Here is a 25,153-nt window from a genome sequence, read left to right as displayed (position 1 = left end):
TGGGTGCCAAGGATTGGATATAAGCACAGGTACATATAAGCAGCAAGATTACAGTCAACAAACTCTGAAAATTGAAAGTGGCAGACACAGTGAGGCCAGCGAAGCCCCAGCCACATCACCCTTCCGGGCCCAGGGCGGAAGTAGATTGACTTTTATAAAGGGGGTTTATTTGGTTACAAATTTACAAATTAATGAAGGCCATGAAAATGTCCAAATTAAGGTGTCAACATGAGTATACCTTCACTGAAGGAAGGCCAATGGCATCCAGAAAATCTCTGTTAGCTGGGAAGGCATGTGGCTGGTGTCTGCTGATCCCAGGTTGTGTTCCAGCTCCTCTCTCAGCTCTTGTGCGTTCTTCAAAATGTTGCTCTTGGGGTGTTTTGTCCTCTCTTAGCTTCTCCAGCTCCTGTGCATCTAAGCATCTGGGTTTCTCTTTCAGATTTGCCAGCAGACCTTTTCTCTCCAAAATGTCCCTCTCAGCTGCTCTGAGTTCCGCCTGTCTGTGAACTCTTTTTTAGGACTCCAGTGATTTAATTAAGACCCACCCTGAATGAATGGGGTAACACCTCCATGGGAATTATCTAATCAAAGGTCTCCCCCACAGTTGATTGAGTCACATCTCCATGGAAACACTCAATCAAAGGATTCCAACCTAATCAACACTAATATGTCTGCCGCCACAAGATTGTACCAAAGAACATGGTGTTTGGGGGGGCATAATACATCCAAACTGGCACACTGACCTACAAAATAGAGTCTAAGATCAAGGATAAGTATCCTCATCGTTTCTCTTTTGCTTACCTTGCCAGCTTCATATTCTTGTATTTCTTTTCTTGGAATTTAGGTTAAGCTCCAACTATATTGAACTACCCTATTAGTGCAGTGATTTCCTATTCATGCTTTAAAACCCTGTTCAAGGTGCATCGTCTTCTCAGTGAAACCTTCCTGCTCTCTTCCTTCTACTTTTTCTTCACGTCTTTTCTCTGCCACTTACTATAGCTCATTTAGCTGGCATTTGGTCCTGTATTGGCAAACTATTGATCTAGAAAGATTACAGTGGTTATAATCAAGTTAATATTTTTTTCTGCACTCCTTGATATAGAAAATATATAAAATAGCTTTTTGGTATTATTTCTAACAATAAGAAATACAATCAAATGAACAAACTGTGTTTATTTTTTGGTAATGTCCTTAATTCCTTTGGACTTTTTTTGATGTATCAAAGGACTTGAAATATAAAGTGATATAAAAATGCATGGTATTATTAATATTTTTAATAACATTTAGTTTCAAATTGTATTAATCTAGTAGGTCTGTAGGATAAAAGACTTTTACTAAATTAAGTTTATTAAGATCAAGCAGTTGTACTCATTGTTTGCTAAAGTGCAGGGAGCTATTTTAAATGTTGAGAATCATAAATATAACTCAGTAGATCTTGCTGTTTGAAGCTACAATATCTTTTAAACTGTTTTGATATCTAATACTGAAACTGATTAAAAAAACTAGTAAACTGTGATGAAAAACACAATTATAGTTAAATTTTCCAAATTCAGATAGTCTCTCTAAATATATACATATAATGGTAACTGATAATTTAGATTCAGATCTCCAATTTTACATTTATGTTTTAGTAATTTAGTTGCCAGTGTACAAGTACTGTAATTATCAGAGATGGAATAGAGAGAGAGATTGTAAATCAGCTAAATGAAAAACTAGAAAACATCTTCAATGGGGGTAGAATTTGTCCTAATTACAAAATATCAGCTTCTGGTTCTTCACAAATAAGTGGCGATTTTAGGCACAGGAAATATTTTTCTATTGTGATTAAAAGAAGTATAATTATTTCTAACAGAGTGAATGGAAGATGTGGAGCTATTCTTGCTGATGAAATGGGTTTAGGGAAAACATTGCAATGCATTTCACTCATCTGGACTCTACAGTGTCAGGGACCCTATGGAGGCAAGCCAGTAATAAAGAAGACACTTATTGTCACACCTGGAAGCTTGGTAAATAACTGGAGGAAAGAATTTCAAAAATGGCTAGGAAGTGAAAGGATCAAGATATTTACTGTAGATCAGGTAAGACACTTAACAGTGTAACCTTAGTCATTTTTAAATCATCAGCTTTTCAAATCAGTTTTGCAGTTTTCATTCTATATTGTAGTTTTTCCACATATGTAACTCTCCAACTCTTGGCACAAAAATGGAGTCTTGGCTTACATTTTGTTTTTGAGTTAAAATATTCTTATACTTGATAAGCGTCTATGAGGTTATGTGCTGCTCAAATTTGATTTCACAAAGTTTCTGCCCATGACTTTTTTTTTTTTAAATCTTCATTTTATTGAGATATATTCACTTACTATGCAGTCATACAAAACAAATCGTACATTCGATTGTTCACAGTACCATTACATAGTTGTACATTCATCACCTAAATCAATCCCTGACACCTTCATTAGCACACACACAAAAATAACAAGAATAATAATTAAAGTGAAAAAGAGCAATTAAAGTAAAAAAGAACACTGGGTACCTTTGTCTGTTTGTTTGTTTGTTTGTTTCCTTCCCCTATTTTTCTACTCACTGCCCATGACTTTTTAAAGTATCATCTTTTTCTTTTCCCCAGGACCACAAAGTAGAAGAATTCATCAACTGTCTATTTTATTCTGTTCTTATCATCAGTTATGAAATGCTACTTCGTTCCTTAGATCAGATTAAGAATATAAAATTTAATCTTCTCATCTGTGATGAAGGGCATCGTTTGAAGAACAGTGCCATTAAGACAACTACAGCTCTTATTAGCCTCTCTTGTGAGAAAAGAATAATACTAACTGGTCAGTATTCACTGGTCAGTATTCCCCAGTATCCACTGGGAAATATATGATGGAATTTTTGCTTAGTGAATGTATAAGACTTGCAATATGTTGCGGCTTCCTACTGGTGTTGGTGGTATTGGATAGATTTAATACAAATAAACCTTGGTTGAGTATTGGTAGGATTCTCAATCTTCAAGTCTCTTCTGCAACCTAGATTTTGAGGGTTATTGAAGAATAACCGCAGTAACACAATGGTTAAGTTTATGGGATCTGGGCTGGAGTGCCTGTGCCTTTTTCCCCATTCTGAAATTAACTACTGTGCAACTTTGGGCAAGTTATTTAATTGTGCATCAGTTTCTTTAACTATGACATAGGGATAGTAGCACCCTCTACTTCATAGAGTTGTTTTGAGGGCCAAAGGAGTTAAACCATATAAAGTTCTTGGGAGACTACGTGACACATGATAAGTGTTTAATAAGTGCCAGTTATTTTTATATTTATGTGCTGCATGCTTGTGGTTTATTGCTGACTAAAGCTTCTGGTCCAGTCTCTTTAGCAAGAAGGATGGACCATGTGTAAGTGCAAGGATCCTTTCCTACCCACTCTTTTTTAATTTAAGGTCCAGTCTAGAGTTAGGCCTGAATAGTTCAATGTAGCTTTCCCCTTCTATCTCACCTTGCTCTTTGTTGGCCCTTCCATTTTGCCATTTTGAAAAGAGAGTTGTATTTGGTACTAATATTTAAGACCTCTCCATTTTCTACTCTAATCTCCATTTCCCTACCACCATCAATCCATTTGAAAGGAATGGGCAAGGTATGACTGTTCTTACTATATCATAATCTCTTGTGTCATTTTGTCTTTCATGTTTCCTTTAATCATATCAGAATTCTCTCAGAAGTTAAAATGAGGAAAAAGAAATGGTGTGACCAACAACTCGTTTTCCTTTCTACATCTTTAGGGTAGGAGTGTGCCTAGAGCAAACTCTCTGTTATCTTTTCTTCATTGAGTTGGGGTGGTGAGGGTACCCATTCTTCAGCAATTCATAGTAATTTGACTTTCAGTTTGTGTAAGATTGTATTAATAATTACCAAGAGTGATTTTTAAAACTATATATGCCTTTAAAAATGATTTTGAGAAATGTTTAATGACCTTTGTATTCTTTAAATTTAGTTGGTGATAATAAAGATCAAAGGACAGGGTTCAAATCTCATAGTTATTTATATTCCCAAGATTTAGTAGATGCCCAACAAATGTTTGTTGGTAATAGCAGTGTGGTGAAAACCAAAGAATCGAAAAACTGGTGTTGACTATTTTAAAAATGCTATTTTTTAAAGAAAAAATTATTTGGGGAAATGGAAAACTTAAGCTAGGTGATTTTTTTTCACGTACCATACAATCATCCATGCTGTACAATCAGTTGTTCACAGTACCATCGTATAGTTGTGCATTCATCACCCCAATCTATTTTTTTTTTTAATTTTTATTGGGATTGTTCAGATAACATACAATTATCCAGAGATCCAAAGTGTACAATCACTTGCCCCTGGTACCCTCATACAGCTGTGTATCCATCACTGCACTTAATTTTTGTTCAATTTTTAGAACGTTTTCATTATTCCAGACAAGAAATAAAGTGAAAGATGTAAAAAGAAAAAAAACAAAAGGAAACTCTAATCCTCCCATATCCCTAACCAACCTCCCTCAATTGTTGACTCGTAGTATTGGTATAGTATGTTTGTTACTGTTTATGAAAGAATGTTGAAATACTACTAACTGTAGTATATAGTTTGCAATAGGTATATATTTCTTCCCTATATGCCCCTCTATTATTAACTTCTAGGTGTATTGTCATATGTTTGTTCTGGTTCATGGAAGAGTTTTCTAATATTTGTACAGTTAATCATGGACATTGCCCACCATAGGATTCAGTTTTATACATTCCCATCTTTTGACCTCCAGCTTTCCTTTTGGTGACATATATGACTCCCCTTTCCACCTCATTCACGTGCTATTCGGCACGGTTAGTTATTCTTACACCTTGCTACCGACACCTCTGTTCATTTCCAAACATTTAAGTTTATCCTAGTTGAACATTCTGCTCATACTAAGCAACCACTCCCCATTCTTAAGCCTCGTCCTATATCTTGGTACCTTATATTTCATGTCTATGAGTTTACATATTATAATTAGTTGTTATCAGTGAGACCCTGCAATATTTGTCCTTATGTGTCTGGCTTATTTCACTCAGTATATTGCCCTTGAGGTTTTCTCATCAACCCATTTTTTTTTTTTTTTTAGGATGGTTTTGGTCACACACCATACATTCCATCCTGAGTAAACAGTCGATGGTTCTCTGTATGGTCATATATTTATGTGTTCACCACCTTCACCAGTATCTGTATAACGGCATCTGCATTTCTTCCACAAGGCAGGAGGGAAGTCAAAGAAGGTAGAGTGGAAAAAGAAAGAGGAAAAAAAATGACAGCTAGGAAGCAGCAAAAGGAAAAATAACCTTAAATCAAAGTAGAGTAAAGAGTCAGACACCACCACCAATGTCAAGTGTCTAACATGCCTCCCCATCCCCCCTTCTTATCTACACTTACCTTGGTATATCGCCTTTGCTACATTAAAGGAAGCATAATACAATGATTCTGTTAGTTACAGTCTCTAGTTTACATTGATTGCATCCCTCCCCCAATGTCTCCCCATTTTTAACACTTTGCAAGGTTAACATTTGCTTGTTCTCCCTCGTAAAAGAACATATTTGTATATTTTATCACAATTGTTGAACACTCTAGATTTCACCAAGTTACACAGTCCCATTCTTTATCTTTCCTCCTTTCTTCTGGTGTCTCACATGCTCCCAACCTTCCTCTCTCAACCATATTCATAGTTAATTTTTGTTCAGTGTACTTACATTGTTGTGCTACCATCTCCCAAAATTGTGTTCCAAACCACGCACTCCTGTCTTCTCCCATCACTCTGCAGTGCTCCCTTTAGTATTTCCTGTAGGGCAGGTGTCTTGTTCACAAAGTCTCTCATTGTCTGTTTGTCAGAAAATATTTTGAGCTCTCCCTCATATTTGAAGGCCAGTTTTGCTGGATATAGGATTCTTGGTTGGTGGTTTTTCTCTTTCAGTATCTTAAATATATCACACCACTTCCTTCTTGTCTCCATGGTTTCTGCTGAGAGATCCACACATAGTCTTATTAAGCTTCTTTTGTCTGTGATGGATCACTTTTCTCTTGCTGCTTTCAGGATTCTCTCTTTGTCTTTGACATTTGATAATCTGATTATTAGGTGTCTTGGCGTAGGCCTATTCAGATGTGTTCTGTTTGGAGTATGCTGCACTTCTTGGATCTGTAATTTTATGTCTTTCATAAGAGATGGGAAATTTTCATTGATTATTTCCTCTATTATTGCCTCTGCCCCTTTTCCCTTCTCTTCTCCTTCTGGGACACCAATGATACATACATTCTTGTACTTTGTTTCATCTTTAAGTTCCCAGAGACGTTGCTCATATTTTTTCATTCTTTTCTCCATCTGCTCTTTTGCGCGTAGGCTTTCAGGTGTTTTGTTCTCGAGTTCGTGAGTGTTTTCTTCTGCCTCTTGAGATCTGCTGTTGTATGTTTCCATTGTGTCTTTCGTCTCTTGTGTTGCGCCTTTCATTTCCATAGATTCTACTAGTTGTTTTTTTGAACTTTCGATTTCTGCCTTATGTATGTCCAGTGTTTTCTTTACAGCCTCTATCTCTTTTGCGAAATATTCTCTAAACTTTTTGAATTGATTTAGCATTAGTTGTTTAAATTCCTGTATCTCAGTTGAAGTGTATGTTTGTTCCTTTGACTGGGCCGTAGCTTCATTTTTCTTAGTGTAGGTTGTAGTTTTCTGTTGTCTAGGCATCTGACCTCCTAGGCCACCCCACTCAGGTTTTCCCAGATGAGAACAGGTTTTTCTTAGAGGATTAATACACCTGTGCTTTTCTGCTTGGTAGGTGCCCCTGTCAGCCTGTCACCACCTGTGTAAGAGGGTGTGGCCTGTGGCTCTCCTCCCCTAGGCTTTGGGGTCTGGTTCCAGAAAGGCAGGCAGCAGAGCTGGGCCCCTCCCTTTCCTCTTGGGAAGCTATGCCCCCTCCAGAGAGGTCATCTGCATATCAATAAGTTCTTTGTTTCTCTTACTCTGCTGATCAAAGTGTTTTGATTTAAAAATGGCTGAGGCTGTCTTTACTGCAAAGCTCTGAGGGCTGAAAGCAACTGAGGTTTTCTCCACAGAGAGAGAAAGGGACAGAAAAGCTCCCAGGTTCACCCTTCAGCCAGAGATAGCACCCGATCCTCTAGGCTCCCTGTCCTGAGACAGATATGTCCCCTGACTCTCCCAAGGTCAGTTGTCACCAAAAGTCTCTGTCTGCTTGTTGAGGATTCGCTGTCTGTATTGAGCAGTTAACATTAAAACCCCAGTTGGAGCTGGGCTGAGAGAGTGCTGCTCTCTAGCACTGCGAGGCATCTGTGAGGGAGGGGCTCTCAGCTCTCGGCTCTCAGCGCGGGTCTGCAGTTTTACTTACAGATTTTATGCAGCGATCTCGGGCATTCCTCCCAATTCAGGTTGTTGGATGATGAGTGGACAGTCACGTTTGTCTCCCCGCAGTTATTCCAGGTTGTTTCCTAGTTTTTTGGTTGTTTATGAATTGTTCCAGGGGGTCTAACAGTCTTCCACTCCTCTCTATGCCACCATCTTAGCTCCTCCCACCCCAATTTATTTTTTAACATTTTCCTTAAGAAATGTTCCGGAAAGTATAAAAATAAGAATAAAAATAAAAGTAAAAAAGAACACTAAATCATCCCCCCATCCCACACTATTTTCATTTAGTTTTTGTCCCCATTTTTCTACTCATCCATCCATACACTAGATAAAGGGAATGTGATCCACAAGGCTTTCACAATCACTCTGTCACCCCTTGTAAGTTACATAGTTATACAGTTGTCTTCAAGGCTACTGGGTTGAAGTTTGATAGTTTCCTTTTTTTCCCATTCTGGTCCTAACGTTTTAAATTTCATAACTGCTACTACTCTTTAGTGATATTGACTCTACATTGGGTAATAAGAACAAACATGTGTTTTTACTTCTAGCTATAACAATACACTAAAACCTAAAAAGGGTTATCTATGTAGTGCATAACAGTGCCCACCAGAGTGACCTCTAGACTCCATTTGAAATCTCTCAGCCACTGAAACTTTACTTTGTTTCATTTCGCATCTCTGTTTTGGTCAGGAAGATTTTCTCCATCCCACGATGCTAGCTCCAGGCTCATCCCTGGGAGTCATATCCTGCATTACCAGGGAGTTTTACACCTCTGGGAGTCAGGTCCCATGTAAGGGGAAGCTAGGTGATTTTTATATTTTGAGCTGTTCAAGAAGGGAACTGAGTCAATTCTTTATACTTGATTCCCAAAACTTCAGTTCAAATGTCTTGCCTTTTGATCTTGAAGTCCCTGGGGCCAGAAAAGCAATGAGGAAAAATGATATAGCTAATTTTAGTAACTGTGTTGGAAGAGAAGAACATGTGTTTGTTCTTATTACCCAATGTAGAATCAATATCACTTATTTAAAGAGTAGTAGCGGTTATGAAATTTAAAAGGTTAGGACCAGAATGGGAAAAAAAGGAAATAAAAAGGAAGAGTGAGGAATAAAGTTTACTGAAAAGCACTGAAGGGAAGGGATAAAAATAGTACATGCCTATCTTTGAAGCCAAATAGTTTTTTTAGCACAAATGGATAGCTTTACTAATAATCTCAAATATGAACAACTAAGTTAACTAGCATTCAAAATTAAATTTAATAGGATTTGCAGTAGAATATTGATTCTGGGACTTCATTCCAAAGGAATATCCTGATTTTGTCTAGTCATGGATTCATTTGTGGAATTAACATTGTCCTTCTTTCCTACTTTGTTAATCTGAGTTTGTTTCTGATTTCCTGTCCCTGTAACTACTCCTCCCTGAGCTGTGAATTTGGATAAAAACTAACACTAACCTTTTAAATTTAGAAATCCTAAAATATGTTTTTTTATCTCCTTAGAATTGACTGAATGAATTCTCTTTTATAATGGAAGGACATTTTACTGCCAAAGTGATTTGCTTATATTGGAAGTATATATTTATATATGAGTGTGTACAGTGCTACATACATAAGAGATACTCAATAACTAAGAATCAAATGAAAGAAGTTTTAATATTGTTTCCTGGTATTATCTAGCTCAGTGCTTAGGAGAGCATTTAATTAATATTTACTGGAAAATGGTTAGGGTTCATTTTGATGAAGACATATTAGATGACTGTATGTTGTGTAATAAAAAAGAGAAATCTTAGAATTGAAACAAAATTCTTGTTCAAGTCTGAAAGTTTATATATTGCTGTTTTATAGAATGTTTAGAAACCAGAGAACAATAATTATCCTCCAGTCTCACTTCCTTAATTAACTGTTAGCACTTTGGCATGTTTCTTTATTCATACACACACACACTTAACATACATTCATATTTATTTATATATACGTTAAATATTTATACACATCAAAATAGTCTCAATATAAATACTTTCTTATGATATTTAATAATCTTGAAAACTATTACTACTGTTAGACATTAGATTGTTTCCAGTTCTTTCCCATTGTAAGTAATGTGATGAATATCTACAAGTATATACTTTTTCTTTATAAATTCTGAGAAATGGATTAGAAGACCTAATGGAAAATTTATGTATATGTATATATATGAAGAGCTCTTGGAGTTTTTATGGAGGTAATGGGAGAGGATATAGTAGATGTAGGTTGTGGGTAATGTTGTAGTCCTTTGGTTAGGTGATAGATTTATGTCTATTCATTACAAAATAAAGAAAAGTCTTTTTGAAGGGCAGGGGTGGGAGTATGGAAAGAGAAAAGGTTCTTTCATTTCCCTGGAAGTATCCCTTCCATAGGCTTGAAAAGAGTTTCAATAAACATACCAATTTGACTTGAAAATCTTTAGTGTTTCCTTTTTTCTTCTCCTCACATGACACTGTTGTGCTGTTTTTAACAGTAGATTATTTAGCTGCTTCTAGGTTCTGTCTAGCCTAGAATTAGAGGAGAGCACTAAAAGCAGTGAATTGAGGATTGAACTACCTCTAGAAAATGATGTGACCACTTCTCAGAATGATGCTATGCTGGTGTGTTGGCTGTCATAGCTACATGCTCCTTCTCTTCTTTTTGTTCTTTTTTTTTAATCTTTTTTTTTTAAATTCAATTTTATTGGGATATATTCACATATCATGCAGTCATACAAGCATAAATTCAGTTGTTCACAGTACCATTATATAGTTGTGCGTTCATCACCAAAATTAAATTTTGAACATTTTCATTATCACACACACAAAAATAATAAGAATAAAAATTAAAGTGACAAAGAACAATTAAAGTAAAAAAGAGCACCCCCCCCCCCCATTTTTATACTCATCCATCCATACACTGGACAAAGGGGAGTGTGGTCCATAAGCCTTTCCCAATCACATTGTCACCCCTCATAAGCTACATTTTTATACAATTGTCTTCAAGATTCATGAGTTCTGGGTTGTAGTTTGATAGTTTCAGGTATTTACTGCTAGCTATTCGAATTCATTAGAACATATAAAGGGTTGTCTATATCGTGCATAAGAGTGCCCACCAGAGTGACCTCTCAGCTCCTTTTGGAATCTCTCTGCCACTGAAGCTTATTTCTTCCTTTCACATCCCCCTTTTGGTCAAGATGTTTTCCATCCCATGATGCTGGGTTTAGATTCCTCCCCGGGAGTCATATTCCATGTTGCCAGGGGGATTTACTCCCCTGGGTGTCAGATCCCACATAGAGGGGAAGGCAGTGATTTCATCTGCCACATTGGCTTAGCTAGAGAGAGAGGGCCACATCTGAGCAACAAAGAGGCACCCGGGAGGAGACTGTTAGGCACAAGTATAGGCAGGCCTGGCCTCTCCTTTGCAGCAAGAGTCTTCCCAAGGGGAAATCCCGTGGTAGAGGGCTCAGCCCATCAAACCACCAGTTCCCTGTCTGTGAGCACATCAGCAATCATCGAGGTGGGGAAGCCCAACACCCCTGCATTCTCCACCAGCTCCTCAGGGGGGCTCTTCATATTTTTTTCATTGTGGGTTTTTTTTTTTTTTTACTTTTACTTTTTTTTCCTTCTTATTTGCTGCCCTGATTTCCTTTTTTTATCGCTTCTTGTGTTTCACCTTTCTTACTTTTTTTCCAGTTTTCCTTTTGCTTTTTTCCCTTGTGTATTAGGATAATTTCAGTTGCACGTAACAGACATCTGAATCAAATGTGCATATTTTCCCACATAACTGGAAGTCTAGAGGTATGGTAGGCTCCAGGAGTGATGATACAGAAGCTCAATCTTATATCAAAGATTCTGGTTCTTTCTGTCCTCTCCTCTGCCTTGTTTGGTGTTATTTGCTGGGAGCAAATGGCTGCAGCAGTTCCAGACATCACGTGTAGATTTGGTGACACCCAAAGAAGAACAAAGCCTGGCTCTTTCTGTGTCTGTATCTTTAGGAGTGAGGAAACTATCTTAGAAACCCCTTACTTGATTCCTTTCATGCCTCATTGACTAGGATGGGTCATATCTTGGTGAAAATTCTTGATTCCCCTTTTCTCAGGTGCAACCATTTTATACCTCATGTTCCTTGAACACCCAGAAGCTCCTGGGACTGTTGGTGAAATGACTCATAATTTCTGCCTTCCCTGGAGAATTACCCTTGGCTGAATGAGAACTGCCTCTCTTCCCCTGCAGTGCCTCTCTCCCTGTATATTGCAGTCAATGATTGACTGAAACATGGCTAAGTAAAAAATTCTAGCCCCCTTGCCTCAGGGTAATTTTAGGACCAACTTTGTGGTGTAATTTACCCTTAGAGCTCCCTATAGGGTCGGGCTGAAGGTAAATTATAGAAGAGACCACATCCTTACATATTTTCTTTCCCTGCCATTTTCCGATTCCCTTTTTCCCTGAGAGCACTCCCTCCTTGAATCTTGTGCACCCAAATCCCTGTCTCAGACTCTGCTTCTAGGAAACACAATCTAAGGAACTCTTTCTTACATTGGTCATTGGCAAAGGAGATAGAGGGTTACAGTGATTGGCTTGGATTAATCATTTGGGATTGGATGAATGTCTGGAAGTTAACCTTTCTCTTCTTTCCTTCTTGCCTTTTCCATTCTCCCTATCTTTATTAGTCATCATCATGGATATTCTCCTAAAGGCTTAAAGAAATACACATCAATATGAAATTTCAAACGTAGAGGACAGTTGCAAAAATAATACACAACCTATATGGAGAACTCCAACACACCGCATACACAGATACTCAGATCCACCAACTTTTAATATTTTGTCACATTTTCCTTACCATTCTCTGTTTCCATCCACCCATCCATCAAACTGTCAATCTGTTGATCCCTCCCTCCATCCATCCGTCTGGCTATCTGGAATCTACCTAATTTACTATCTGTTTTCTAAACATTTGAGAGTAGGTTTTATACATCATGTTCCTTGAACACTTAAAACTTCCATGTGCATTTCCCAAGAACAAGAGACTTAACCATCTTAAGTACAGTTACAAAGTTCAGGCAATTTAACATTGATACAAAGCTTATAGTTTATATTCCCAGTTTTTTCATATGTTCCAATAGTCTCCTCTGGGCCTTCTCTCTTCTGTTATTAGTTCCAGTCCAGGACCATTGATTGCATTTGATTATCATTGTCTGTTTAGTTGCTGTTTTTTTTTGTTTTTCCAATTGTAATAGCATATATACCACTATCTTAACTACTTCCTAGCAGACCATTCAGTGGGGTTAATCACATTCACAACGTTGTGCTACCCTTAGCAGCATCCTTTACCAGACTTTCCGAACACTGCAAACAGAAACCCTATACCCATTATGCATTAACTCACCATTCCCCGCCCCTCCCCTGGAAACTCTACTTTCTGTCTTTATGAATTTGCATATTCTAGTTATTTCATGTAAGTGAGACATTATTCAATTTACCACAGAACTATTATCCTACACATTTTATAGATAACAAAACCAGGCTAAGTAACTTGCTCAAGGTCACTCAGGTAGTAAGTGATAAAGGCAGGGTTTGAACCCAGCCACACTCCAGAGTCTGTACTCAGCCACTGTGTTGTACTAAATAAGTATTTAGTACAAAATACCAGAATTAAAAATTTGTCATTATTAATATTTTTTCAAGTTTATTTGGATGCTCTTTCTCAATTTTAGGAAATTTGCTTATATATATGAAGTCCTTTCAGGGAAGAGAGTACCAATTTCTACTAAGACCTGTGATTGTAAAACACAAACATGATCTTCTCATCACTTTTATCTCTCTTTAGGTACTCCAATTCAGAATGATCTGCAAGAATTTTTTGCATTAATTGATTTTGTAAATCCAGGAATTTTGGGTTCTTTGTCAGCTTATAGGAAAATATATGAAGAACCCATCATTATATCGAGAGAACCTTCTGCTTCTGAGGTATAATTTACTTTAATGGATAAGTTAAAAAAAATGTATAGTAGTATGTCTGGGGAAATCATTCATAGCTGAGTATTATTTTAATTTAGAGAAAATTAAATTATTATAGTAAACTATTTATCCTCACCACCCTTCATATCTTCCTGCATTCCTTATATTAGTAAATAAAATCATCATATGTCTAAAATTGATAAATAGGCACTTCACAAAGAATTACGAATTACCAATATACATATGAAAATGTTCGTCTTTATTGGTATTGAAAAAGCAAACCAAAATAACCATAAAGTAATTTTCTTACTTTTCTATTAGTGTCTTGGTTGGTTGGATTTACATTGTTACAGCAATTGTAGATGAGAGTGTCACTTTCTGCTAGTTGTAATGTAAATCGGTACAACTGTTCTGAAGGAAACTTTGGCAATGTGTATCAAAAGCCTTTAAATTGTGTATATTTATCTCCTAGCAATACCACTTTGAAGAGTTTGTTGCAAGGAAATAATCATAGCTTTGCCTAAAGATATAGCTCTAAGGGTAAAAAATTAGCAACAAACTTCATTTTCAAAGGTAGGAAAACGGTTGAATTATGGTCTACATATTTTACAGACATTCTTTTATTGACTCTAAGGTACCACCATTGTAAGGTGTACCATTATTTTATGCACCACTAAGTAGAAAATGCTATCGTAAGAAGTCATTGATTGTAAGAAGCATCCTATTTCATAGAAGTTAAAGTGTGAAAAAAAATCTCAGAATTAATAAAATATAGTAATCAGTTAATAAATAATTACTGAATGTTTTCCATATACTGGGATCTATACAAAATAATGGTTTATGTGATTATTTAATGGAAAATATTCATTATATATTATTTAAAAATAACATCACATTCATTTATTTACCCAGTAGGTATTAATCATCAAAAGTGTTCCAGATACTAAGTGCTAGACACTGGGAAAATACAGTGATGATCCAAACTGACTGGTTCCTTTTTCTCATGGAGCTTTATACTTTGTGATCCTATTTTTGTTACAAATAGAAATGAAATGTTAAGTATATTTGCATATTTATGCTAAGTAAAAACTAGGAGGATATACATAAAAAATAAAATACTAAGAAGATATGCATAAAAAATCTTGACATCAGTGGAATGTTCTGGTTGATTAAAGATTTTAATTTTCTTATTTTTGCATATCTGCATTTTCTGATTTTTCCTCAGTGAACCTGTTACTTTTATAATAAAAATTGAAATTACTTTTGAAATTAAAATTGAAAATAATTTTAAAATACAAGGGAGAGTTCTATGGTTTGTATAGAAACAAGTAGGTATGTATGAGATTTTAAAAATCCTCACTAAAATTCTATATTCTGAAAAAGATTCTAAATAGATAATCTAAACATATTTCATTCACATTATGTAAACATTTTTTAAATTTCTTCTTCATTAGAGAAGTTGTAGGTTTACGGAAATACAATGCATAAAATACAGAGTTCACATATACTACCTATTATTAACACCTTGCATTAGTGTGGTACATTTCTTATAATTCATGAAAAAACATTTTTATAATTGTACTATTAACTATAGTCCATTGTTTACAATAAGGTTCACTGTGTTGTAGAGTCCTATGTTTTTTTTTAAATTTTTATTCCAGTAATATAAATGATCTAAAATTTCCCATTTTAATCACATTCACAAATATAATTCAGAGCTGTTAATTACATTCACAATTCTGTGCTACCATTACCACCATCTATTTCCAAAACTTTACAGTCAACCCAAATAGAAATTCTGTACTATTTAAGCATTAACTCCCAAGTCTCTACTGCCAACCCAGTTCCTGGTAACCTGTATTCTAGTTTCTGATTCTGAGTTTGCTTATTCTAGTTATTATATATCATTGAAATCATACAACATTTGTCATTTTGTATCTGGCTTATTTCACTCAACATGATGTCTTCAAGGTTCCTTCATGAAGTTGCATGAATCAGAACTTCATTCTTTTTTAATGCTGAATGATGTTTCATTGTATGTATATGCCACATTTTGCTTTTCCATTTATTGGTTGATGAACACTTAGGTTTCTTCCATCTTTTGGCAATTGTGAATAATACGTCTGTGAACATCAGTGAGCAAAAATTTGAGTCCCTGCTTTCAATTTTTTTGGTTCTATACCTGCAGTGGGATTGCTGGGTCATACGGTAGTTCTATACTTAGCTTTCTGAGGAATGGCTTAACTACCTTCCCCAGCAGCTGCACAATTTTACTTTCCCACCAGCAGTGAATGAGTTCTTATTTCTCCACATCTTCTTCAACACTTACAATTTTCTGTGTTTTTAGTAGGAGCCATTCCAATGGGTGTGAAATTATGTCTCATTGTGGTTTTGATTTGTATGTCCCTAATAGCTAATCATGTTGAGGATATTTTCATGTGCTTTTTAGCCATTTGTATATCCTCTTGGTAGAAATGTTTAGTCAAGTCTTTTGCCCATTTTTAAATTGAGTTGTTTGTCTTTTTATTGTTGAGTTGTAGGATTTCTTTATGTATTCTGGATATTAAACCTTTATTGGATATGTAGTTTCCAAATATTTTCTCCCACTGAGTAGGTTATCTTTTTACTTTCATGATGAAGTCCTTTGATGCGCAGAAGTTTTAAATTTTGATGAGGTCCCATTTATGTATTTTCTTCTTGTGTTGCTTGTGCTTTGGGTGTAAAATCCACAAATACATTGCCTAATACAAGATCCTGAAGATGTTTCCCTACATTTTCTTCTAGGAGTTTTATAGTTCTGGTTGCTATATTTAGGTCTTTGATCCATTTTGAGTTAATCTTTGTATATGGTATGAGATAGGGGTCTTTTGCATTTGAATATCCTGTTCTCCCACCACCATTTGTTGAAGAGACTATTCTTTCCTAATCGAGGGGACTTGGCAGTCTCGTCAAAAATCAATTGGTTATGGATATAAGGGTCTGTTTCTGAACTTTCAATCTGATTCCAATGGTCTGTATCTATCCTTTGACAGCATAGACAAGCATGCTGTTTTGACTAAAGTAGCTTTGCGTAATAAGTTTTAAAGTAAAGAAGTGTGAGTCCTTCAACTTTGTTCTTCTTTGTCAGGATGCTTTTGAGTATTCAGGGGCTCCTTACTCATCTAAATAAATTTGATGATTGGCTTTTCCATTTCTGCAAAGTAGGCTGTTGGGATTTTGATTGGGATTGCATTAAGTAAATCATTTCGACTTGAATTGACATCTTAATATTTAGTTTTCAATCCAAAGGCATGGAATGTCCTTTCATTTATTTACATCTTTGAATTTCTTTTAGCAAACTTTTATAGTTTTTATGTATAAGTCCTTTACTTCCTTGGTTATATTTATTCCTAGATGTTTGGTTCTTTTTGTTGTTATTGTAAAGGGAAGCTTCTTTTCTTGATTTCCTCCTCAGATTCCTCATTGCCAGTGTATGGAAACACTCCCAATTTTTGTATGTTGGTCTTGTATCCTGCCACTTTCCTGAATTTGTTTATTAACTCTAGTAACTTTGTTGTAAGTTTTTCAAGATTTTGTATAGGATTGTGTAATCTGCAAATAGTGAAAGTTTTACTTCTTTTCCAATTTGGATGACTTTTATTTCTTTTATTTGCCTAATTTTTCTGGCTGGAACTTCCAGTACAATATTGAGTAACAGTGGTGACAGTGGGCATGCATCCTTGTCTTGTTCCAGATCTTATAGGGAAAGATTTCAGTGTTTCAATTGGGTATGGTGTTAGTAGTGAGTTTTTCATACATTTCGTCCTTTATCATGTTAAGGAAGTTTCCTTCTATTCCAATTTTTGTAAGTGTTTTTATCAAGAAACAATGCTGACTTTTGTCAAATGCCTTTTGTGTATCAATTGAGATGTGTTTTTTCTTATCGCTTTGTTTTCTTCAGATGGTATATTATATTAATTGATTTTCTTATTTTGAACCACCTTTGTATACCTGAGGTAAATCCCAAGTGATCATGGTGTATAATTCTTCTAATGTGCTGTTGGATTTGATTTGCTAGTATTTTGTTGAGGATTTTTGCATCTATATTCCTAAGAGATGTTGGTTTGTAATTTTCTTTTCTTTTAATATCTTTATCTGGCTTTGGTATTAGGGTGATAGTGGCTTCTTAGAATGAGTTAGGGAGTGTTCCCTCTTCAAGTTTTTGGAAGATTTCTGCAGAATTGGTGTTAATTCTTCTTGGAATGTTTTGTAGAATTCTCCAGTGAAGCCATCTGGTCATGGTCGCTTCTTTGTTGGGAGGTTTTTGATGACTGATTTAATCTCTACTTGTAACTGGTCTGTTGAAGCCTTCTGTTTCTTCTAGAGGCAGTGTAGGTTGTTCTTATGTTTCTAGGAATTTGTCCATTTCATCTAGGTTTTCTGATTTATTGGAATACAGATGTCATAGTATCCTCATATGATCCTTTTTATTCCTATTGGGTCAGCAGTAATGTCTCGTCCTCATTTGTGATTATATTTATTTGCATTTTCATTCTTTTTTTCTTAGTCTAGCTAAAGATTTTACAATTTTTTGATCTTTTCAAAGAACCAACTTTTGGTTTTGTTAATGCTCTCTATTTGTGTTTTTATTCTCTATTTCTTTTCTTTCTGCTCTAATTTTTGTTATTTCTTTCCTTCCCCTTGCTTTGGGATTAGGTTGCTTTGCCTTTTCTAGTTCCTCCAGGTGTGCATTAGGTCTTTGATTTGAGCTCTTTCTCCCTTTTTGAATGTAAGCATTTAGAACTATGGATTTCCCTCTAAGCATGGCCTTGGCTGTGTCCCATAATGTTCCAGTTTCCTAATGCTGCCATTTTGTGAAAGACCAGAAATGGATTGGCCTTTTTTTTTTAAATTTAAATTTTGTTTTGAAATAAATTCAAAGTTACAGGAACAGTTGCAAAAACAATACAAACCCCATACACAGCATACCCTGACCACCGATACCCCAATCCATCAATTTTAACATGCCGTCACACTGCCATTTCTTTCTTTCCCTCTGTGCCTCCCTTCCTCCTTATCTATCATCCATCATCTATTGCTCTGTCTTCTGAACATATGAGAGCAAGCTGCACACATCCTTGAACAAACACTATAATTCACATATACAATTCCCATGAACAAGAACATTCTTTTATGCAATCCCATCAAGCACAGCTAAGTTCAAGAAATTCAACATTGATACAAAGCTTATATTCTATATTTCCTTTTTTTTTTCTTATGTTCCAACTGTGTCCCTTTGAGCCTCCTATCCTCCATCCTGAGATCCCATCCAGGATCATCCTTGGCATTCAATTTTTATTTATTTAGACTGTCTTTTTTTTTTTTTTTTTTTTTCAGTTGTGGAAACGTATATACAGCCTAAATCTTCCTATTCCACCCCCTCCCTAGCATTCCATTATTGGGATTAATCACATTTAGAATGTTGTAATGCTATCACCTTCCCACCATCCATTGCTAGAAATTTCCCTTCACCTCAAACAGCAACTCTACACTCATTTCTTAACTCCCCATTGCCCCCTTCCCCCACTTCTCATAACCCATACTCTACTTTTCATCTCTATGGTCATATTCTCTGATAATTTCTTTATGTTTACTGTGGGGCTTAAATTTAACCTCTTAATTCCATAACAACCTTGGTTTTCTTTGATACCAACTTAACTTCACTAGGACCTGTAAACTATGTTCCTACCCTCCTCCATTCCCCCACCTTTATATAGTTCTTGTCAAAAATTACATATTTACATTGAGTCCAAAACCACTGATTTGTCATTAGAGTTTATGTATTTTATATCCTATAGGAAGTAAATAGTGGAGTTACAAAAAAAAAATTATTGACTTCTAGTTGTATTCCATTGTGGTCAGAGAATATACTTTGAATATATTAAAAAAAAATTTTTTTTTTTTTAATTTATTGAGGATTGTTTTATGTCCCAGCATATGGTCTATTCTGGAGAAAGATCCGTGATCACTAGAGAAAAATGTGTGTCCTGGTAATGTAAGGTTCTATATATGTCTGTTAAAATTCTCTATCTCTCTCTCTCCTTTCTTTGTTTCTCTGTCGGTAGGGCTCTCTTTAGTATCTGAAGTAGGGCAGGTCTTTTATTGGCAAAGTCTCTCAGCATTTGTTTGTGAAAAATTTAAGCTCTCCCTCAAATTTGAAGGAGAGTTTTGCTGGATAAAGTATTCTTGGTTGGAAATTTTTCTCTCTGAGAATTTTAAATGTGTCATGCTACTGCCTTCTCGCCTCCATGGTGGCCACTGAGTAGTCACTACTTAGTCTTATGTTGTTTCCTTTGCATGTGGTGAATTGCTTGTCTCTTGCTGCTTTTAGAACTTGCTCCTTCTCTTCAGTATTTGACAGTCTGATCAGAATATGTCTTGGAGTGGGTTTATTTGGATTTATTTTATTTGGAGTTCTTTGCACATATGCTTTGTGTATTTATATTGTGTGGAAAGTTTGGGTAGTTTTCCCCAACAATTTCTTTGCATACTCTTTCTAGACCTTTACCCTTCTCTCCCCCTTCTGGGACACCAATGAGTCTTAAATTTGGACGTTTTATTTTATCTATCATATCCCTGAGATCCGTTTCATTTTTTTCAATTTTTTTCTCCATTCTTTCTTTTGTTCTTTCATTTTCTGTTCTGTGGACCTCTAGGACACTGAGTCGTTGTTCAGCTTCCTCTAATCTTGCATTATGAGTATCCAGTCTTTTTAATTTGGCCAACAGTTTCTTTTATTTCCATAAGATCTTCTGTTTTTTTATGTACTCTTGAAATTTCTTCTTTATGCTTTTCTAGGGTCTTCTTTATGTCCTTTATATCCTGTGTCATGTTCTTCTTCATGTCCTTTATATCCTGTGCCATGCTCTCATTCTTTGACTGTAGTTCTTTGATTAATTGCTCCAAGTACTATGTCTCTTCTGATCGTTTGATTTGGGTGTTTGGGATTGGGTTCTCCATATCGTCTGGTTTTATCAAATGCTTTAAGATTTTCTGTTGTTTTTGGCCTCTTGGCATTTGCTTTGGTTGATAGGGTTCTTTCAAGTTATAAAAAAGCCAATCTAATTTTTCAGATCTACAACTTGGTGGCGTTCACTTTAACTAACTAACCAGCAGATGACATCTGCGAGTCACCTATTCCCCTCAAGTCAGTTCTCCACAACTTTGTCTTTGTGGTGTGTGGGGAAATGATTCCTGTGGGGTTCAATTTGTGCACTAAGTTTGGGTGTGTTGTTGGTCCTGTCCGCCCTGAATGTGGGGCGTGTGTCTGGGTGGTTAAGGAGGCAGGGCAGCTTTAATATTCAGACCTCTCAGGTGTTCCTGGAGATTCAAGGCTGTTGCAAGAGTCTAAGCCTTCATTTCAGTCTTGCTACAGATTTTCTCTGCTGCTGACCCACAAGTCCCCGGCATTGACGTAGGGTCCCTGGGTTTTCTGAGCGGGTCCCCCTTCTCAGCTGTGATCTTCCAGGACCTCTGCTGAAGGAAGGCTGTGTTATGTCACAAGCGCACGCTGTCCCTCAAGGGAAGCCCCTGGCCACCGGGCCGTGCAGAGGTGCTCCCAGCCTGATGCATAAATAGCTGAATGGGGCTTCTCAATCTCCACCCCCCACCCCCCGCCTTTTCGCACAGTGCTGCATTCCCAGCTCTGGGACAACTAGCTGTGGGAGCACCCAAGTCCACTGTCCACGGCCGATATTGTGGCGTGTGCACGGTGCCGTGGGATGTACTCCCTGTCAGACTGGGTTTCCTGGCGTGGCTCTGGGCTGTGGGTCTGGCCCCGGGCAGGAGTGTTGCCAGCATGTTGGGGAGCCAGCTGCAAGTGGTGCGGTTTCTTTCTCCTTTTGGCTCTCCCCTCTCCCCCCACCCCGTCCCTGAGGCAATCAGCAATGGGCTATCCTCCACGCCAGACACTGAGAGGTTGGCACAGCCCGCTCCTGCCATGGTTCACTGCGCAGTTCTCACTGTCGCAACTATAGCTGCTCCTAGGTTTTTTTTTTTTAAAGAACTAGTCCATCTCCACATGCCAGCCCCCGGTTTCCCCACACCGCAGCGCAGCCGCGGGACTTTCAGCCAGCTTACTCACTCATTTCAGAATGCAGACTCCTGGTTTTACCAAGTGCACAGTCCCTGTGGTTTCAGCAGACCTTGTCCAGCTGGTGCATCGCTGGAAGTGGTGTTCTGGGTCACTTTCTGGTTTTTATCTAGTATTTTTCACAGAGGTGTTTTTTTGCCCTGTCTCACCTAGCCAACATCTTAGGTTCTCCTTGATTGACTTTTATAAAGGGGTTTATTTGGTTACAGAGTTACAGTCTTAAGGCCATAAAGTGTCCAAGGTAAGACATCAGCAAAGGGTACCATCACTGGAGAAAAGCCATTGGCATCCGGAAAACCTCTGTTAGCTTGGAAGGCATGTGGCTGGCGTCCACATGCTCCTAGGTCGTGTTTCAAAATGGTGTTCTCCAAAATGTTCCTCCTGGGGCATTTTGTCCTCTTTTAGCTACAGCTTCTCTTCAAAATGTCACTCTCTGTTGCTCTGAGCTCCTTCTGTCAGCTGTTTTATATAGCTCCAGTGATTTAATTAAGACATACCCTGAATGGGTGGGGTAACACGTCCATGGAAATTATCCAATCAAAGATCTCACAGTTGATTGAGTCACATCTCCGTGGAAACTCAATCAAAGGATTCAAATCTAATCAACACTAATACATCTGTCCCCACAAAATTGCATCAAAGATAATGGTGTTTTGGGGGACAAAATACATCCAAACTGGCACACATAAGTTTTGATATGTCGTGTTGTCATTTTTGTTTACCTCAAGATATTTACTGATTTCCCTTGTAATTTCTTCTTTGACCTATTAGTTGTTTAAGATTTTGTTATTTAACTCCCATCTATTTGTGTATTTTCTGATTCTCTGTCTTTTATTGATGTCTAGCTTCATCCCATTGTGGTCAGAGAAGATGATTTGTATAATTTTGATCTTTTAACATTTAATGAGTCTTGTTTTGAGACCCAGCATGTGGTCTTTCCCAGAGAATGATCCATGTCTACTTGAGAAGAGTGTATATCTTGCTGTTTTGTGTGCAGTGTTCTGTATATGTTAAGTCTGTTTCATTTACCAAATTATTAAAGTTCTCTTTTTTTTAAATTGATCTTCTGTCTAGAAGTTCTATCTATTGATAAGAGTGGTGTACTGAAGTGTCTCCATCTATCATTTTAGAGGTGTCTATTTCTCCCTTCAGTTTTGCCAGTGTTTGCCTCATATATTTTGGTTAGGTGCATAAATATTTATGATTGTTATATTTTTTGGTGGGTTGACCCTTTTATTAATAGTGTCTTTCTCTGTCTCTTGTAACAGCTTTGGACTTAAGTCTATTTTGTCTGATATTAGTATATCTTCCCCAGCTCTCTTTTAGTTACAATTTGCATGGATTATCTTTTTCCATCCTTTCACTTTCAATCTATTTGTGTCTTTAGGTCTAAGATGAGTCTCTCATAAAAAACATTATATATATATAGTTGGATCATGCTTTTTTATCCTTTCTGCCAATCTCTGTCTTTTGATTGGGGAGAAAATTCAGTGTTCTTACTGTAAAGGCAGTACTTATTTCAGCCATTTTGCCCTTTGATTTTTATAGGTCATAACTTTTTCACCCCTTTTCCTTTATCGCAACCTCCTTTTCTGTATATCTTTTGTGATATATCTAACTGATCCTTTTCTCATTTCCATTTTTGTATATTTTTAAAATACTTTCTTTGTAGTTACCCTGGGCTTTGTATGTACAACCTACATCTGTAACCTTCTAATTTGAAAAGATACCAAGTTAATTTCAATAGCATACATGTGCTATGTTCCCATATCCCTCTGTTTCCCTTCTTCATGTAATTTTTGTCCCACATTAGCTTTTTATATTTTGAAGGTACATTATCAGGGAATATGACTTTTTCTTATTCAATTGTGTTTTAACTCTTATAGGAATTAAAGAATAGAGTTATATATCGAGGATATAGTACTATTGGGTTTTGCATTTACCCATTTAGTTACCTGTACTGAAGCTCTTCACTTTTTCACACTGTTCCAAGCCACTCTTTCCTGTCTTTTCCTTTCCACTTGCAAAAATCCCTTTTAGTAACTCTTATAGGGCAGGTCTTTTGGTGACAAACTCTGTTTCTTTTTATCTATGTGTTTTAGTTTGCTAATGCTGTCAGAATGCAAAACACCAGAAATGGATTGGCTTTTATAAAGGGGGTTTATTTGGTTACAAAGTTATAGTCTTAAGGCCATAAAGTGTCCAAGGTAAGTCATCAACAATCAGGTACCTTCACTGGAAGATGGCCACTGGTGTCCGGAAAACCTCTGTTAGCTGGGAAGGCATGTGGCTGGCATCTGCTCCAAAGTTCTGGTTTCAAAATGGCTTTCTCCCAGGACGTTCCTCTCTAGGCTGCAGTTCCTCAAAAATGTCACTTAGTTGCACTTGGGGTATTTGCCCTCTCTCAGCTTCTCCATAGCAAGAGTCTGCTTTCAAAGGCTGTCTTCAAACTGTCTCTCATCTGCAGCTACTCTCTCAGTTTCTGTGCATTCTTCAAAGTGTCCCTCTTGGCTGTAGCTCCTCTTCAAAACATCACTCACAGCTGCGCTGAGTTCCCTCTGCCTGTCAGTCATTTATATGGCTCCACTGATCAAGGCCCACCGTAAATGGGTGGGGCCACACCTCCATGTAAATATCCAATCAAAGTCATCACCCACAGCTGGGTGGGGCACAGCTCCACGGAAACACTCAAAGAATTACAATCTAATCACCACTGATAACATCTGCCCACACAAGATTACATCAAAGATAATGGTGTTTGGGGGACACAATATATTCAAACTGGCACACAGTGTATGTTTTACACTCTCCCTCATATTTATGCATATAAATATGCATAAAGTTATATTCCCATACCATACAGTCATCCAAAGTGTCCAATCAGTTGTTCACAGTGTAATCATATAGTTGTGCATTCATCACCACAATCAATTTCTGAACATTTTCGTTGTCCAAAAAATAAAAATAACAGTTAAAAAGAACACCCAAAACATTTCATATCCATACTCCCCCTTATTATTCATTTATTTTTGGTCCCCATTTTTCTACTCATCTGTCCATACACTGGATAAAGGGAGTGTGAGCCACAAGGGTTTCAGAATCACACAGTCACACCGTGTAAGCTATATAGATACACAGTTGTCTTCAAGAATCAAGGAGGCGGGGCAAGATGGCGGACTGGTGAGCTGTATGTTTTAGTTACTCCTCCAGGAAAGTAGGTAGAAAGCCAGGAACTGCGTGGACTGGACACCACAGAGCAATCTGACTTTGGGCATACTTCATACAACACTCATGAAAATGTGGAACTGCTGAGATCAGCGAAATCTGTAAGTTTTTGCGGCCAGGGGACCCGTGCCCCTCCCTGCCAGGCTCAGTCCCGTGGGAGGAGGGGCCGTCAGCTCCGGGAAGGAGAAGGGAGAACTGCAGTGGCAGCCCTTATTGGAAACTCATTCTACTGATCCAAACTCCAACCATAGATAGACTGAGACCAGACACCAGAGAATCTGAGTGCAGCCAGCCCAGCAGAGAGGAGACAGACATAGAAAAAAAACAACACGAAAAACTCCAAAATAAAAGCGGAGGATTTTTGGAGTTCTGGTGAACATAGAAAGGGGAAGGGCAGAGCTCAGGCCCTCAGGCGCATATGCAAGTCCCGAAGAAAAGCTGAT

The 25,153-nt window shown here is 37.1% G+C and overlaps 1 protein-coding gene across 5 annotated transcripts in view; it reads left to right on the top strand.

The window, feature by feature from the left end:
- The window catches only part of RAD54B (RAD54 homolog B), a 177,217-nt gene that overhangs the window by 107,978 nt on the left and 44,086 nt on the right, over positions 1-25,153 (top strand). For all 5 annotated transcript variants that reach the window (XM_037803339.1, XM_037803335.1, XM_037803338.1 and 2 more), the window contains 3 exons: positions 1,853-2,078; positions 2,626-2,833; positions 13,224-13,363. In XM_037803339.1, the coding sequence (XP_037659267.1) occupies positions 1,853-2,078; positions 2,626-2,833; positions 13,224-13,363 (574 nt within the window). The remainder of the gene's footprint in view (positions 1-1,852; positions 2,079-2,625; positions 2,834-13,223; positions 13,364-25,153) is intronic.

Source organism: Choloepus didactylus, chromosome 14, assembly GCF_015220235.1.
Source record: "Choloepus didactylus isolate mChoDid1 chromosome 14, mChoDid1.pri, whole genome shotgun sequence".
Taxonomy (NCBI): Eukaryota; Metazoa; Chordata; class Mammalia; order Pilosa; family Megalonychidae; genus Choloepus; species Choloepus didactylus.
Note: the sequence above shows the minus strand (reverse complement) of the source record. Positions and strands in the feature narration are given on the sequence as shown.